At 50.4% G+C, this 12175-nt stretch overlaps 1 protein-coding gene across 1 annotated transcript in view; it reads left to right on the plus strand.

The window, feature by feature from the left end:
* Positions 1-12175, plus strand: part of DNAH14 (dynein axonemal heavy chain 14) — an 894889-nt gene that overhangs the window by 221665 nt on the left and 661049 nt on the right. The window contains exon 28 of the mRNA XM_085610384.1: positions 11887-12137. Coding sequence (XP_085466510.1) covers positions 11887-12137 — 251 coding nt within the window. The remainder of the gene's footprint in view (positions 1-11886; positions 12138-12175) is intronic.

Below are 12175 nucleotides of genomic sequence, written 5' to 3' on the forward strand. Positions count from 1 at the left end.
TGAGAGGTTATAAAGGTTGTTCAATTCCACCTGAGTATGTATCTCAAACAAATGCATTTGTATTTATATTAAGAAAGCCTAGGTTGGGTGCAACAAAGCACTTTAGGTTATGGGAGTGAGGTGCTGGGAAATGATGTAAGATTGTGGGCTTCAAATAAGAATGCACAACTTTCAGTTCTATTACAAATCACAGATTTGTCATTGCCTTTCACATATTTACATTTTCAGGACACAGGGAGATTAATTGATCTGCCCAAAATCAAATTACTTTTAATAAAGTGGCAAGGTTGGAATTCAAATCCAAGTCCCCAAGTGTCGGTAGATTACCCACTAGACTACATCCTCAGTTTAGTGTAATGTTCCTTCAATCTCATGAAAATTGGAGAATAACACAGCATGAAGTACCGCAGCTTTATTTATTAGAGATCTAGTCAGTAATGGGAGTTACAGACCACATTTCAAGCAAACTAAATGGCTGTTACGCTCTCAAGATTGCATTAAATTTGCTAATCACGTTTAAGATGGCTAAGTAATTAAAACACCATTTTATCTAGACATTTCATATATTTATAATCATATAGTAGTCAGCATTTGTCACATTTCAGATTAAATCCAGTGACACAAGTTTGCATATTACCCCAAATATCATTTTTACTTGCTTACTGCAGTTGTTAAAAATGTTGTCCCAGAGGTGCTACCAATGTGGTTGAAAAAAGTTGTTGCAAATCAAGTACTGACTTTTGCCAACCGGTCTTTAATATTACGAAGCAACTAATGTACTATTAGGTATGTTTGCAGAATGACCTGCCTAATGAATATCAATTAAGAAAATCACAATGTAGGACCACCCTCCTATTGGCTACAAACACAGGAATGGTGGCCTAAAAGGGACAGCAGACCACCATTCCTGTGTTTATATTCCCAATTTGTTTTTTAAAGTATCCTCTGTACTCAGTGCTACTTTAAAAACAAGGTTTCAGGGGCGGAGCCAAGATGGCGGAGTGAGCAGTCGTCCTGCTCCGGAGCTCCCGCCAGGGTCGGATTCAGCACCGGTCACCAGGAAGTCATTAGCACCGACGGTACCCGTACTGCGTCCCCCAGAGACCTGGGACCCTAAATATCGGCAGTAGTGAGTAGTTCAGCGGCCAAGGGCTGCTTTTGACGCAAGTGAAAGGAGGCGGCGTACGACGGCGCTGGGACCGCGCCGGAGAGGCTAGAGCCGGCAGGAGCATCGGAGGCCGGTGGGGGCCGCGACGGAGACCTCTCGAGCCTGGGGCGGAAGGTGAGCGACGGTGACCCCCGGGAGTAGTGACTGGAAAGAAGGTGAGGGTCCCCGGGAGCCTGCGACGCGGGCCGCGACCGAGCTGGGTCCGGCCCGCCATTTTGAACAGCCAGGAGTGGCGCTGGAACCGAGGCGGAGCAGCGGGCGGCCCGTTGCGGGCCGCGGGGCCTGGACCTGGATCCGATGCATTGACGGGGGACTGCGGGGCCGGGAGTTGCGCGCCCCCCCGCGCCGAGGCAGCAGACGAGGTGGAGAAGAGCGCGGAAGGCCGCGAAGACAGGCAACGCAGGGGAGCGACTCATACCCGGTGAGAGCTGCATAGGAGCGGGGTCAGCAGTGTGCGGGGGCTCGTTGTATGCTTCCCCCCTACCCCAGCAGCGGCGCCCTTGTCCAGGGCCTGGTGGCGGTCAGCGCGGGGACTCGGGGGGCCTAGGGCTTGCGGGCCTACACAGCGGGGCGCACAGATGAGCAGCGCCAGAGAGGACTCTACTGTTTCGGAGAACCGGGCCGGGGTTGGGGCGGCGGAGTCCGGAGGGCTGTCGCGTGCTCTGCTCCCCCTCCCCGGTAACGGTGCGATCATCTGGGACCCAGTCGGGACTGGCGCAGGGCCTCTGGACGTCGGGACTCCGCGGTCCGGTGGACCTTCGGGATTGCGGTGCCGCACTGGGCCCCCGCCTCACAGAGAAGAGCGCAGACTGGTGAGCTAGGAGCGTGATGGGCGGGTAACGTACCTGGCGATAATAAAAGGGCAGACGCAGCTTGCCGAGGGGGACAAGGAGACTGACGCTCGCATTGGCGACGCGGAGGCTGCCTGAAGTCGCAGGCTGATCGAGCAGGGGCAGAGGTGCACTCTAGAAATACAACACCTCTACGGGGTCCAGAGGCAGGAGCGCCACAGGTGGCTGAGAACGCGGGAGCAGCTTAGTGCGGAGACAGAGACTTTGGGCCTTGAGCTACCTTTCCAGGAATCAACCGGGTCCTGTTCCCCCGACGGTGGACTGGTGGGAAAGAGATAGGATCTCTGCACGACACGGATTGGGTCCCGTGGGACGCGCTATGTCCACCTCCAGGAAGCGGCAGGACAAAACTATTAAGGATTTGTTCTCCAAGACCCCGGTCGGACAGATGGCTGCGGCTGCGGACTCCGGAGGCTCGGGACGGGGGAAGTCAGAGGCTGGGGGATCGGAGCCCATCACCAAGGCCTTCCTGGAGTCGATGTTTGCCGCACTGCGGGACGATATCCAAACCTTCAAGCAAGAGTTCACGTCCGAGCTCAAAGAGGTCCGTCGCGACATGGATGGCATCGGTGAAAGGGTTGCGGATCTGGAGGGCAAGAGCGATAGAAGGGATGAGGAAATAGCGAATCTACAGCAGGAGATCATTCGACTGCATGATCAACAGGTGGATCTTCAGGTCCACCTTGAGGACCTTGAGAATCGCTCCCGTCGCCATAACATCCGAATCAGGGGAATGAAAGCGGATGACACCTCGAGGGATCTTTTCACTTACGCGAGGGAGCTATTCAACCACATCCTAGACCGACCTTTGGACATGAACTTGGAGATAGATCGGGCGCATAGAGTGGGTCCCCCTAGAGCGCCGTCAGCCCCTCCATCGGACATTCTAGTGTGCGTGCAGGACTACCGCACTAAGGAGTTGATAATGCAGAAAGCACGTCGTTTGCACCCCTTACAGTTTCGTGAACACCAACCGGTGCTGTACCAGGACTTATCCGCTCTTACGCTACAAAAAAGGCGCCTATTCAAACCCATCACGACACACCTCCAGCACAATAACATTCCCTACAGCTGGGGTCACCCCTTCCGCTTGGTGTTTCGTAGGGATGACAAGTTGTACCAGTTGCGCTTTCTGTCTGAAGCCAGCAAACTGTTGGGGGTGGACCTTCCGGACGAGGAGGGAGGTGAGGGGGCCTCCACGACAGGAGCGGAGAATGCTGGGCCTCGATGGAGTCAACAGGGTTGCAAACGCCGTCTCAAGAAACCACCAGCTGCGGAGATTACGAAGGGCCGACTATCGGCGTTGGAAGCTGTGTCCATGGATTTTTCTGGTCCTAATCTTGGCTGACCCGGATACGCACGGTACCTGAGAGACTTCTTTTTTCAAATCCAGATCTTTGGCGGGAGGGGGGCTTTCTTCCACTGTTGGTGGGCACACCCCAATGACAATCACAGACGAGTGTTGGACTATATGTTTCCAGTTATTATGGTATTCTGTTTTTTTTGTTGGGGTCTTTTGGGGTGGATGAGGGAGGGGAGTTAGTGCTCCACGTCCACCTTTCCTTTAGGGCTAGGGCGACCCCCTGCGCCCCCGTGTCCCTGATTCGTTTACACACCGGATGCTCCGGAGCCACAATACACGATGCTTTACAGTTGCAGTGTCTCCCATGCGACACATATCATGCCACCCACCACGCTTAAGATACTGACCCTGAATGTCCGAGGTCTTAACAACGCAGTTAAACGTAGGGCTGTCCTATCATACTTAGAAAATTCCCACGCAGATCTTTGCCTGCTGCAGGAAACCCACTTATTAGCGCGTGATTGCCATCGTCTTAAGTCCAGGAGGTTTCCCACCCAGTTCTTCTCCTCCGGGTCTGCTAAAACAGCAGGGGTGGCGATTCTAGTGGCACAGCGGTTTCGGGGGGAGGTTCTGCATAAGGTATCTGAGATCAGGGGGCGCCTATTGACATACCGCTTTGCCCTCGGAGGGGTGCCGTTCACTATTAGCTCCATATATCCCCCGAATGAGGGATCCGAGCGATTCTTACATTCTGCACTCACAGAGGCCACAACTACACCTGATCGCAATGTCATCCTTGGGGGGGAACCTCAATTTGGTGTTCGATAATGTTCAGGATAGATCCAGCCAGCGCTCTCATCAAGCCGGGGCAATTTCTGCAGAGGGGCTTGCGCGCCTGCAGGACTTGGGGCTATGCGATCTTTGGCGCAGCATGCATCCTTGAGACAGGGAATACTCCTTTTATTCTAATGCGCATAAGACCTACGCCAGACTAGACCATTTCTTAGTATCGGCTTCGGCACGGGCGCTCTCGAAAACAGCCAACATAGGGGTGGCGTCTTTATCAGATCATGCACCGGTGACTGCGACTTTCACCCTTTCACCCTCCCACCCACGTCGCGTCCATCCAGAGTGTGGCGTCTTAGAGACGCTCTCCTGCACCGAGAAGAGGTGGTCCAACGCATCCAGCGCAACATTCACGATTATCTCACACATAATGATAATCCAGACACTACACTTGCCACGCAATGGGCAGCGCTGAAGGCGATTCTTAGAGGGGAATTCATCTTGATCTCGGCGGCGGACAATAGGGAATGAGGATGCAAATGGGAAGAGCTTACACAACAGGTCCGGGAACTGGAACCGATGCACCAGCGGACGGGAGCCCCGAGATTATGGCGGCAACTCAAAGCTGTTCGCCAACAGCTAACGGCACTCGACCAAGACAGGGCAGAGTTTGCGGCACTGAGGCTGCGACACGCCTACTATGCGGGTGGGGACAGGTGTGGGCGCCTTTTGGCCCATAAGCTTAGAGAGGTTCGTCAGAGACAGGGAGTTAAAATGATCTCTCGGGAAGATGGCACAGAAGCAACGGAGGATAGGGATATCGCAGAGGCATTCTGAGATTTTTATGCGACTTTGTACGTGGAGGCCCCCTTGGCCCGCTCTGATGGGACGGCTCTCTTAGACTCCGTCACACTGCCGGCTCTGTCCCCGGCACAGGCCGACCATCTAGATAGAAGCATTCAACTGGAGGAGGTAGTGTCCGCCATTTCTCGTCTCAAACTGGGAAAGGCCCCTGGTCCAGACGGCTTTCCCGCTATCTTCTATAAGAAATTTTGTTCCCTGTTGGCTCCGATCCTTACCTGGCTGTTGAACTCCTTTGCTACTCAGGGAGCTATCCCAGGCGACCTCTTAGAGGCTTCGAAAGCAGTAATTCCCAAACCAGGGAAAGATGGCTCACAATGTGGATCTTACCGCCCAATATCAATCCTTAACATAGACTTTAAACTATACACAGGGATACTGGCCGCCCGCCTCAGCCCCCATATGCCAGGCCTCACGGACCCGGACCAAGTGGGCTTCATCCCAGAGCGGCAAACGACAGACAATACGAAGCGGATTTTGCATCTTATTGAAAAGGCTACCCGGGTCCCGGGGGAATTTATGATGCTGGCCATCGACGCCGAAAAGGCGTTCGACCGCGTACATTGGCCATTTCTGGAACAGGTACTGGAGAGGGCTGGAATAGGCGACCGGTTCCACATGCATATCCTTAATTGTTATAGATTCCCCACAGCTACATTCAGAGTGAACGGCTACACATCCTCACGCTTCCACATCGGGAGGGGCACGAGGCAGGGGTGTCCGCTATCCCCCCTCCTCTTTGCCCTTTACATGGAACCCCTGGCTCAGAGGTTGCAACAAAACCCGGAGATCACGTGAATACGGTTCGGGGGCTTCGTCCACACAATCAGTCTATACGCGGATGACGTATTATTATCATTATCTGATCCGAGGTCCACTCTCCCAGCGTGCTGAGCGGAATTGGAAGCTTTCGCTCAGGCTGCCGGGTTCAAAGTGAATGTAGTGAAATCCTTAGCCCTAGACTTATCGTTATCGCGTCCCACCCGAGATCATTTGCAAACCCGGCTCCCCATCCGTTGGGCGGCAGACACAATACTGTATCTAGGGATTCAATTGGCCCCATCGCTCTCTAAAGTGGTTCATACGAACTATACATTGCTACGCGACAGAATCCGCCGGGAACTCGACAGATGGCGGCACTATCCCCTCTCGTGGTTGGGTAGGGTTGCAGCGGTTAAGATGACCATTCTCCCACAGATTCTCTACCTCTTTCCCACTATACCTCTCCGTCCGCCTGTGGGATGGATTCGAACGATGCAGTCAGATCTGTCCCGGTTTACCTGGAACGGGCGGAAGCCTCGAATGCGGCGAGCGCTGGTGGTATTAGCACCGGAAGCGGGGGGACTTGGGGTTCCAGATCTGGGGCTCTACTTTCAAGCAAGCCCAACTGAGATATCTAGTGGAATGGAGCAGATGGGAATCAGAGAAACATTGGTTATTTCAAGACCAGGCGGTAGCGGCGCGACCTTTGCAGGACATTCCTTTCTTACGCAAACCCCACAGACCTCCTAACCTGTATGCCTCTTATATTATGCGGGTCCCTCTTTAAGTTTGGGACGCCACTAATCTTACGCACGAACTCACATCATTCCCGTCTCTACTTACCCCGTTGATGCGCAACCCCGACTTCACCCCTGGACTGGAGGATGCCGCCTTTGCGAGTTGGAGAGCGGCGGGTTGCTGGTCCTTGTGTTATGTTTATGGGGGGGGAGGGGGTACACTCGTTCGTCCAAATGCAGAGAGACTTTGGGCTGCCGGAGACAGAGAGGTTGCGGTATATGCAAGTGAGACACTGGGTGCTCCAGCCACAGGTTCGCTCCGGGGCAGAGAGGTGCCTCTCCCCCTATGAGCGATGGCTTATCACACGCACATCAGACAAAACACCTCGTTTCCGATCTCTATAAACAATTGCAGATTAAATACAAACACTCATATGACTCTAGCAGAAACCGGTGGGAAAGGGAACTGGGAAGAACACTGAGTCATAAAGAATGGGAGGGCATCTATTACAGGCGCGGCATTCTGCATACCACATGGGGCTCACGGAGACTCTCACGAAGATTGTGACATACTGGTACTACACCCTGGAGCGCTTACATGCAATGGATCACTCTCGGGAGGCGACGTTCTGGAGGGGTTGCGGCCAACTGGGCAGTCTAGCTCATGTACTGTGGGACTGCACACATCTCCCATCTTACTGGAAACAGGTGTTGGATGAAGTGGACAAACACTTCGAGACAGAGATACCGCGCTTCCCAGCTTATGTAATTTTAGGACTGCCCAATCCCCTGACCTATCCATTGCGTTCACGTAGGGCAGGCTGATGGCCATCGCGCTAGGGTCAGCTATACAAAACATACTCACGCACTGGCGTACACCCCAATTACCGACCTTCACAGGATGGTTGCATCGCTTGTGGTATGTCTTGGGTATGGAAAAGTTAGCACTAACCATGGCAGGAGAGGGGGACAGATATGGGAAGTTATGGAAGCCCTTCTTGTCGCTCTTGGCCTCTGAATTCAGGGAAGTCACGTGCCCCCGATATCTGAGACTGTTACGTATCGCAGGTGGGCATTAAAAGTTCGGCGGGCCCCAGGGAAGACGTGGAAGCGGGGGGGGGGGGGGGGGGGGGGATGGGGGGTTGTGGGGAGTGGGAGTTTTTTGGGGCCCTGTGTTTTTTGGGTTTCCTTTACACTCAAAAGTTCTGTTTGGCCCAAATGATTATTCAGCTATGCACACTCTGATTACATGGAGCACGATAAAGACCCGGTTTGTAGTTATATCATAGCAATGTATACTTGCGACCCGATGCATGTCATTTTGTCTGATAATCAATAAAAACATTTAAACCATAAAAACAAGGTTTCTCTTTGGAAAAACATTAGAGGGAGTAGGAAGTAGTTCCCTTAGTCCCTGACTACTCCCTCTGCAGCTGCCGACACAGTTCCCAAAGGGGAAAGGGTTCTTTGAGGTGTCGGTAATTCTTCCATGGTTTGCAACTGGAATTGCAGTCGCAGACCATTAGTACACTGCATACTCAATCACAAATTGGAAAGCATGACCCTTTACGCCGCTCCTTCCAAATTGTGATTTGGTGTAAGCCACAGAGCCCATTGCTGGAAAAGCTTTTCCTACTGTTAAAATGGGGTTTGAAGCACAGAATTTGGGAATTACATAATTACTGTGAACATCTGGCCTTTTATCTCCTTACAAAGGACATGGGAAACGTTCTGTAAAATGTGACATTTCCCACTCCACAATGCATTCAAGATGTGTCTATAAACTCTAAACGACAATTCATCTTTAGTGACCTCAACCAACTCAGCCTCTCATACGTGTGATTAGGTCACTCATGTACCCACAGAAATGGGATTGATTTGATTGTCACCTGATCCTTTTTCCACACTCCCTCTTCTTTCTAATGAGTGGGTATTCCAGTATCAACTGAGCAGTTTCTCATACACTCAGGTTTGTACTTAAGAATTGGTTGTAAGCATAGCTGGACGAAAATCCCATTTTTATGTTTTAATTTCAGGTTATAGTCTTTGCAGACTGCTTTAGGGTGACTGCCTCACTCTGTGTCAATATGGTCACTGTCTCCTCAACTTTTAACTTACAACAAGTCACTGATTTCAAGTGTGTTAGTCTAATAGGTTCAATGGAAGCTAAACAAACAAGAATGCATTAGGCGCTCACAAAAAAGTCCTGGACTGTAAATAGTTTCCGTAATGGCCTGGAGGGCGGTGGTCACCCTCAAATGATTCGAAATTTTACCACAGGGTATCCCTGAGAGAGGACACCAAAGTTTCTAAAATAGATTTGAAATCCCATTTGAGCCTAAGATTCTGTTTAAAATTGTGTTCAAATTGATTGTTATCTTGTCATCGGGATGCCATATAAGTGACATATTTGTGCTTATCATTTTGACAGTGGCTTCACCCTGGTTTACATCTCATGTGTATGGCAGGTCTTGTATCTCAAGACTTAATGTCACATACAATGCAGACTTGAATGCATGTAGCACTTGCTGATATAACTTTGCTTTTGCATACAGATGTTGTGTGTTCATGGGCAAAAGACACACAATTGATGGACGGAATGCAGAACAAATCAAAACATTCACCCCCAGTCAAGAGATCTGGGTTGAATCCATCATTCTTTTGCTCACTATGCCACCCCAGTTTAGACCTGGCTATATGCAAATTAGTCTTGACCCTGTGCCTCATGGGAACAGTACAGCCCGAACTGCCAAGCCAGGTCCTCCCTGGACCGGAAACAAGCATCCTAGGACCGGTTTCGGGGTTTCACCCCTCTTCAGCCAGGATAGCTTGATTCCAGTGGCACTGTGAGCCCAGGACTCACGTCTGAGCATACCTGGCGCACTTAGGGCGAGAAAGCAAAAGACACACAATTGATGGACGGAATGCAGAACAAATCAAAACATTCACCCCCAGTCAATAGATCTGGGTTAAATCCATCATTCTTTTGCTCACCATGCCACCCCAGTTTAGACCTGGCTATATGAAATCAGTCTTGACCCTGTGCCTCATGGGAGTTTTTGCATTTGTTCATGGGCAACATACTAAATTATACAAAACATGATGACTGGAATGCTTGAATTAATCTCTGCCACTGGTAAATAATCGGACCACATCCCAGTCCATCATTATTTTGCACACCATGCACCTCCGTTTGTTTGTCTGGTTCAGGCAGGACTTGGCAGTTCAGGCTGCATAGTTCCCATTGGAGTAGGGTCACGACTGATTTGCAAACAGCTGGGCCCAAACTGAGGTGGCGTGGTGTGCAAAATAATGATGAATTGGGATGCTAGGATGGACATTCCACATCTACAGTCACCAACAAACAATGTGCAGGTTTAGGTACGCTTAGGCGTAGGTGCAGATGCTTGCATACTTTCAGACGTCAAATAAGCAACTCATTTTAATGTCTCTACAACCCTTCAGCAAAACGTCTTAGCATGTGCAGCAGACATGTCAGGGCACATTTAGTCTCATGTCCCCACTGCAGGCTAAGCCCCTTGCTGTGCCGTAATGAAACTTAAGGGCCCCCCACAAAGTACATGGAGGGGGCCTACCTCCATGTCCCACCACCTACAACTTTTGCTGATGGGGTCCCCCTGGAGCTTGGGGGTCGCACCGTGGGGCTGCATGGTCTTTTGTTATGCCACTGGCCCCTCGTTTTACCTCCTGGTTAGTTTAGCAGTCAGGATTGTGTGATGAATGCAGTCCAGGCTCCTGCCCTCACAGCAGAAACTCCTCTCCTGCGAGTGTCCGCGTTGGCAATCTCATCTGGAACCAAGGTTTACAGAGGCAGTTAGTGAGGCACATCTGTGCAGCACCTCACGTCTTCAGCATCAGCAGATTTCCTCTCTGACCAGAAAACAAGCAACCCGAGACCAGCTTCGGCGTGTTTGGGCCTCTTCATTCAGATACAGCTTGTCTCCAGTGGGACCTACCTCTGGGGATACCCATTGCACTTAGTGTGTCACAATGAAAAATGGCCCACCTTAAGCTCCCTTTCTGGGCCAGATAGGTGCTGGACTAAGCCAATGATACCTAACTGTGAAATGCAAAGGTTTGCAGCAAAGATTTTGTGGGGTAGCCTTCTTAAAGCAACCCCTCTAAAAGGATATGAACTCCCCTTTGTGCCCACTAATTCACTTGTGGGGCGATAACCTTACATTTTGACTTGCAGCATAGCTGTCACTTTCTGCCCACCCAAAAAAAGGTTGAGCCCAAAAACAGCAACTTCTCTCAACCATTTGTGCCTGGTGATGAAGCGAGACAGAACGTCTCGGGGAATCTGTCCGCTTGTGAATCTTTGAGTCCTACTGCCTGGCCAACCATCACATGGGTTTCATTGGATCCAGCCCTTCTTGCCCACTGAGGATTCTGGATTTCAGGGGTGAATATAGGCCTCTGACCCAGGCTTGTCAGGGCAGAGCCTCTGCAGGGCTGCCCTACAAGCAGTGCGAACGAGTGCCACTCAGACCCTTTCTGTAGACCCACTCCCAACTCGTACACAGGCGACCAGCCAGTAAGACAAACCGAAACGCCCCAAATTAAAGAAAATTCCATTAACTCAGCGGCTCTTACAGTCTCCTTCCTTCCTGGAGGAGCTACAGATTCGGGCTCAATGTGGGCCTCCAAATATGTACCTTGCCTGGTGCTCAGCTAGACTGGCTCATGCTTCAGTCCTCAAGCTCTCACAACACACTCACATATATCTATAGGGAGGGTGGTCGTACAGTTGAAAATACTAGAACTTTTCTTTCCTGTTTCCTGGGAAAACACCACTCACTCTTGGCGACTAGTCTTTTTGTTTTCTTGATAATGGAACAGTGTGACAGTGTTTTTCCAGCTTTCCCAAGTCCAAACAATCTACACGATGGAGCAACCATGCTGGGGCACCAGCATCTCAACCTCCTGCTTCTTTGCTTCCTTTATTTCATGATATCCACTCATATAAAGTGTGGCTAGCTGCTGTATCTTAGATTTGAGGAAAGGAAATCTCATTTGTGTCAGCTGCAGACCATCTTCTAGCTCTAAATTAAGGGAGGAATATGTATCCAAATAATTTCTGCAACATAAAAGGGGTTAACTAATTTTTCTCAGCCACGTTTCAAACTAAGGTGACCGGCTATTTTCCTGATGAAGCTTTTTCTCCCATTGACAAGATCTATATGAAAAACCCTCCTTTTACATGCATCTTGAAACAACCTTCCTTTGATTAGTCCTCTAGATGAGGACTTCTTACCCTCGTAACCTCAGATGTTTAATTTCTAAATATTATAGTATACATGAGCTTGAAAAAGGTCATGTCTGTAGGATGCATTATATAAGAGCTAACTAAACATCATCATTGTCAAAGTTGACAGTAACTTTTTTCACTTTCAGAGCCAAATAATGTTCAATAAGGAGTGTGTGAAAAGTTTCCAGAGCTCTGACTCCGGAAGCGAGATGAAGAGAGTACATGCTGAACTCATGAACCAACTGGAGGAGCTTGCAGAGATGTCAGCAGATGTTCTTCATTTGCACCAACAGACCACACTGGAGGCACTGCTCATCCTCTACGTCCACTGCAGGGATATTCTAGCAGATCTCCTGAAGAAGAAAGTCAACAGTCCTGATAATTTTGAATGGTCAAGGTATGTTGCTCTGATGGATGAATTAGTGGAGGCAATCG

Source organism: Triturus cristatus, chromosome 6 (assembly GCF_964204655.1).
Source record: "Triturus cristatus chromosome 6, aTriCri1.1, whole genome shotgun sequence".
NCBI classification, from domain to species: domain Eukaryota; kingdom Metazoa; phylum Chordata; class Amphibia; order Caudata; family Salamandridae; genus Triturus; species Triturus cristatus.